The 5,557-nt window shown below is 47.6% G+C and overlaps 1 protein-coding gene across 1 annotated transcript; it reads left to right on the forward strand.

The window, feature by feature from the left end:
* Positions 1–2,724: 2,724 nt before the first annotated feature.
* Positions 2,725–5,293, forward strand: LOC119361746. The gene is made up of 2 exons (XM_037626886.1): positions 2,725–2,937; positions 3,040–5,293. The coding sequence occupies exon 2, from the start codon at positions 3,070–3,072 to the stop codon at positions 5,122–5,124; it is 2,055 nt and encodes a 684-aa protein (XP_037482783.1). The 5' UTR covers positions 2,725–2,937; positions 3,040–3,069; the 3' UTR covers positions 5,125–5,293.
* The last annotated feature ends 264 nt before the right edge of the window (positions 5,294–5,557 follow it).

Genomic DNA, 5,557 nt, shown 5'->3' on the forward strand with positions numbered 1-5,557 from the left:
GATCCGTTTTCGACAATTTTTTTCCGGTGCCAACTCTGGTGCTTTATGGTTCAACTCTATTAGTATGCAGTGCAAATTTACTACTGCATGGTGCAACTTTTTTCCAAAACCAATTGCAGACTTAGCATGATCTAATTTCTTAGGAGGTTGTAACCTACATTTCATGACAACCAACTTTTTGCGTTGTGCAACTAATCTAATGTCGGACATACTACCTAGTAGTGTATGTTCAAACCACTACTCGGAGATGTGTAGTTTTCCACTATTAACACACCCTATCCCATCTACCCTACCAACGATATGTGTAACTTAATCTGTTGTTCCAGTTAACCGCCTAGTAGCCAATGTGTAAATCCTCCCCCTTCCTATTTTTGTGGATGTGTACTTTCAGTTGGCAGGGGCAATATACAGAGTTGCACACATATTGATATTTAGTTGGCAGGACACTAGTCGCACACACATGCGTAATTGACGCGGAAATGTAGTCTAATTACACACACATTGATATTTAGTTGGTAACACTAGTTACACATACATATGCTCTGTTGGCGCGGCAATGTAGTCAAGTCGCACACATGTTGATGTTTAGTTGGCAGGACTATTGGCACACGGAAATGCTCAGTTGGCGCGGCAATGTAGTCTAGTTGCACACCCATTGATTTTTAGTTGGCAGGACTAGTTACACATACATATGCTCTGTTGGCGCGGCAATGTAGTCAAGTCGCACACATGTTGATGTTTAGTTGGCAGGACTATTGGCACACGGAAATGCTCAGTTGGCGCGGCAATGTAGTCTAGTTGCACACCCATTGATTTTTAGTTGGCAGGACTAATTACACATACATATCCTCTGTTGGCGCGACAATGTAGTCAAGTCGCACACATGTTGGTGTTTAGTTGGCAGGACTATTGGCACACGGAAATGCTCAGTTGGCGCGGCAATGTAGTCTAGTTGCACACCCATTGATGTTTAGTTGGCAGGACTAGTTACACATACATATGCTCAGTTGGCACGACAATGTAGTCTAGTTGCATACACGTTGATGTTTAGTTGGCAGGACTATTGGCACACACATATGCTCAGTTATCGCGGCAATGTAGTCTAATTGCACACACATTGATGTTTAGTTGGCAGGAAGACTAGTTCGTCGAGACATCCCATGTGGGGTCTACTTTTGAAGAGCACGTCGCGAGGGTTTCAACGAGGAAAACGGATATGAATGTCGACACGCGTTTTATAAGATATGTCTTTTATAATTTTGAAAACCAAAAATTAATGCACAAGAGACGAACATGAGAAACATTAATGCAGCGGCATGCAGGCATCCATCACGTGAGAAGAGACAATATAGAATGATTAATTAGCAATGTCCTTTTAGCACTTTTGGATTACAGTAATTCTGTTCTTTTTAATATACGGTAGGGACTAGACGTGCTGACTTTTATGGGACCAGGGGCCAGCCGCTCACAAGCGCTAGCGAGCGCCTGGCCGCCAGCTAAACGCGCCCGTAAAGAAATTATGGGCCGGCAGCATTTTAACATATTCGTTTGATAAAAAAAAGTTGAAAAATTGTAAACCGAATCTGCTAGAGATGCTTTAAGACTATCCATAGTGGGAGTAATATAGAGAGTAATATAGATGACACCTAAGCAAAAATAATTTGATGTGACAGCTAATTAATAAGAAAAGAAACAAATTGAATAACATAGCTAGTTACTCACACTATGAGTAACATTACACATAGCAACACAAAATTAGTCTACAACCTAATAAATAAAGTGTTGCATGACATCACATATATATTACTCCTCATTATAGAGGTAATAACGTAGACTAGTAACGTAACATATGCATGTTATTTTTCTATAAGTTAGCCCTCATTATGCATTATGGGTAGTCTAATGGGTAGTGTAAGCAAATTTCGTTGGCAGGGCCGAGTCATGGTCGGGTCTCGATAGGAAATCCGCAAATCTGGTCATCCCCAGCCTCGTTCTGCTCAGCCATGGCGGAGGAGACCGCGGCTGCTCCGCTGCGCCTCCTGTCCGTAGCTACCACCGCCCTCCTCCGCCGCGACCACCGGCGCCATGTATCTTCCCCGTCGCCCTTCTGCTCGATCGTGCGGAGCTTCTCGTCGCCGACGGCAGTCGTCCTCCACGCGCGGTGCCTAGCTAGGCCGACCGCGAGCACACAGTTCAAGCGCCACGCAGATGCGCCGCGGACTCCGCCGGAGTGCCGGGGCGTCGTTGCCCGCGGACAGCTCCGCCATGCCCGCCGCTCTGCTATGTGAGTTCTTCCATGTCCCCCTTTGTTGAATCCCGTCCAATTTTAACCTCCGGGTATTGCACATAACCCGTCGAATTTGTGCATTTTAAGAAGCAACTCTGAACCTGGTGCTAATTAACATGGCCTGGGATTAGAGTAGTGTTCGTCGATGGGCATATATATAATTGTTGGTCGACTCGACTGAATGCAGCTTGTACACTGGCTACCATGGTCTCAAGTCAATTATAGTACTGCCAAATGGTGTGGTGTCCAGATGCAGGCACATGTTTGAGACTGTATTCATGCACCTCATCTCATTTATAATGGATCATCCTTCAAATTATGTGCATCCATCCTCACATGCGACTCCTCGCTGTTATCAGTGTTCTTAATTTCTTGGTTCTTTTGGATACTTGTTGAGAGTGGACAACAAGGTGCATTCAGCGCCGTACCCTCACATGCGATTCCTCGCTGTTATGACTGTTCTTAATTTCTTGTTCCTTTGGATACTTGTTGAGAGTGGGCAGCAATCCCTTGTTGGCTAGCTCCTGTAACATGGAAATGGATAGCATATTCGTCCAACAGTCTACTACTACAACTCAGTTGATCTGAACTCACTAGCTAGCAGTGTCATACTCTTCAGTGCAGGTGTTGGCTTCCTTCAGAGTTGGGAGGTACCACGCCACCACTTTGCTATCTCATAGCTCAATATGTGCAATTAGGCTGCTGCGCTCTTACCTTGATTTACTGTCATTACTGATTTTATGCATCTTCAGTTGTTGTGTTGCAGGATCAAGCTCGCAACAATGGCTGGAGGGGCGTTGGGCTTTTGGAATGACTGGGCGTCCCAGATCGGGGTTCTCTTGAGCCTCTTCTTCCAGTTCTTACTCCATATGTTTGCCAACATCCGTCGGTGTAAAGATGGCTCATATTGGCTGAGGTTCCCACTCTGGGTGGCGTACCAGCTGTCTGACTCCACTGCGACATACGCTGCCGGACAGCTCCTCTTCAGCGGCGCAACAAAAGACCACCACCTCATTGCCTTCTGGGTGCCGTTCCTCCTGCTGCACCTCGGCGGCCCGGATAACATCACCGCCTACGCCCTCGAGGATAGCAAACTCTGGGGGCGCCACTTGCTAAGCCTTCTGGTGCAGGTCCTGGGAGCTGGATATGTCCTATACAGGCATATCATTGGCAGCGGGACCTTGCTCATGGTGGCTGCCATCTTGATATCTGTTGTTGGTGTTGCAAAGTATGGGGAGAGGACATGGGCGCTCCGGTCCGCCAAGTTCAGCAACCTCCAGAGCTCTCTCAAGGTACGGACACATGACATGCATCACCAGCAATTTTATACTGAGCATCAAGACTGGTACAACGATGGCGACCCAGTCCTGCAGCATGCTCACTCCCTGTTTCATATCTGCAAGCGTGGGATAGTTGATTGCGTGATCGCAGTGGATGACTCAGATAGCGAGAATGAGGTGGATTCTCAGGACATCAAAATAATCCACGGCCTTTTGAAAGACCGTGAACAAATGTGGAGGGTGATGGAGATGGAGCTCTCCCTCATGTATGATATCCTGTACACCAAGGCAAGTGCGGTCCACTGTTGGTTTGGCTACTGCATCCGTGTCATCGCACCGCTTGCCATTGCCACCTCTCTCGTGTTGTTCCAGTTGAGCAGCAAAGATGATTACAGCCTAGTCGATGTTGTCATCACGTACATCTTGTTGGGTGGCGCCTTGGTCCTGGAGACGAAATCGCTCCTTGTCGCACTAGGGTCAAGCTGGGCGTTTGCCTTCTTGTGTGCCACACAATGGGATTGGCTCCGGCATTCTGCTCTGTGCGCTGGAAGATGGCATCGTCTTCGGCACACACTTTTTTTTCTCCGCTGGTCCTGGCTAGGCAAGATGACGATCATGACAGGAAGCTCGAGGAGGTGGTCAGGCACCATGGGGCAGCGCAACATGGTGCGGTCTTGTACCAGACAGGTGGATCCGATGAATCGATCCCTCGGCAAGCTATGCAAGACGCTAAGCCTCGGCGAGTGGTGGGACAGGAGGTACTTGTGGACCATCGATGTGTCCGAGAAGGTCAAGAAGCCCGCAGAAAAGTGGATACTGTCAAGACGGTCAGTAGGTGATATGAACACAATGGGTTTACGCAGGACTAAATGGGGTGAGCTGGCACTAAATGAAGAGGACTACCCTGGGCTGTTGAAGGATTTGGAGGGTTATCATGGAGTTGACTTCCATGAGAGTGTCATCAGCTGGCACATTGCCACCGACTTGATCCTTGCTGAAATAGACCGAAGGGGCGATCATGTGTCTGATGACCAAGTGGAGCTAGTCAGCGTACTGTCCAACTACATGATGTTCCTCCTCGTCGACTCCCCCGACATGCTACCAGGCCTCCCCCAAAAGTGGTTGTACGAGCAGACCTGCAAACAACTGAAAAAGATATGCACTAAACATATCGCTGGTTCAGCTGGTAACAGTTTCTGGACCATGCTCAAGAACTTGTTCCGACCACACCATCACCGTGGCTGGAAACCTTCTGAGCTTGAGAAGGAGATTGCCATCGATATACTGAGCGAGTTTGAACGCTCCAACGTCAGCAATCCTCGGCTCACTTATGCGCGCGCTATTGCAGTGAAACTGCTTCATAGGAAGGAAGATGTGGTTTATGCGCTGCTATTGTTGTGGGTAGACTTCCTTGCCCACGCAGCCAACCGGTGCAACAGGGAGGCGCATGCGAGGAAGCTCGGCAGCGGCGGTGAGTTGCTGACTGTCATCTGGCTTTATCAAGAACACCTCCACCAAGTAAAAGAAGAGATAAGAAAGGGGCAGAACCCTGTATAATTCACTGTACTAATGGATGTCCAGAAATATCTTCACCTTCTGTATTTTGTAAACTTATCTTTCTTCAGTTCAGTTCCGTACCCTTTGTTCTTGCTCAGTTTGTGCTTCCTATGATGAATATGTCAGAGTACAAGGTGCCCATTCACATGCTAGCTAGCCCAGCAATGATTCAGTGAACAAATTGTGTTGTACAGGCTTTTCGTTGCAATGATGATCTGTCAGCGAAATTATGAACAAGTTGAAAAAATAGATGCAGGTCCGGATGTTTTAGCTGCGGGCAAGATCTTCTCTTTGGAAATGTGAGGCTTCGAGGGAAACTCAAGGTCCGCGCATGGACATCCCACCTGCCGCCTCACTGTTAGTTCCCAGATAAAAACGTAAAGTAGCTAGCTTAGGAAAAATAAGGACAGAGACGATGTCTTTTGGTGCTGCC

Source organism: Triticum dicoccoides, chromosome 2B (assembly GCF_002162155.2).
Source record: "Triticum dicoccoides isolate Atlit2015 ecotype Zavitan chromosome 2B, WEW_v2.0, whole genome shotgun sequence".
NCBI classification, from domain to species: Eukaryota; Viridiplantae; Streptophyta; class Magnoliopsida; order Poales; family Poaceae; genus Triticum; species Triticum dicoccoides.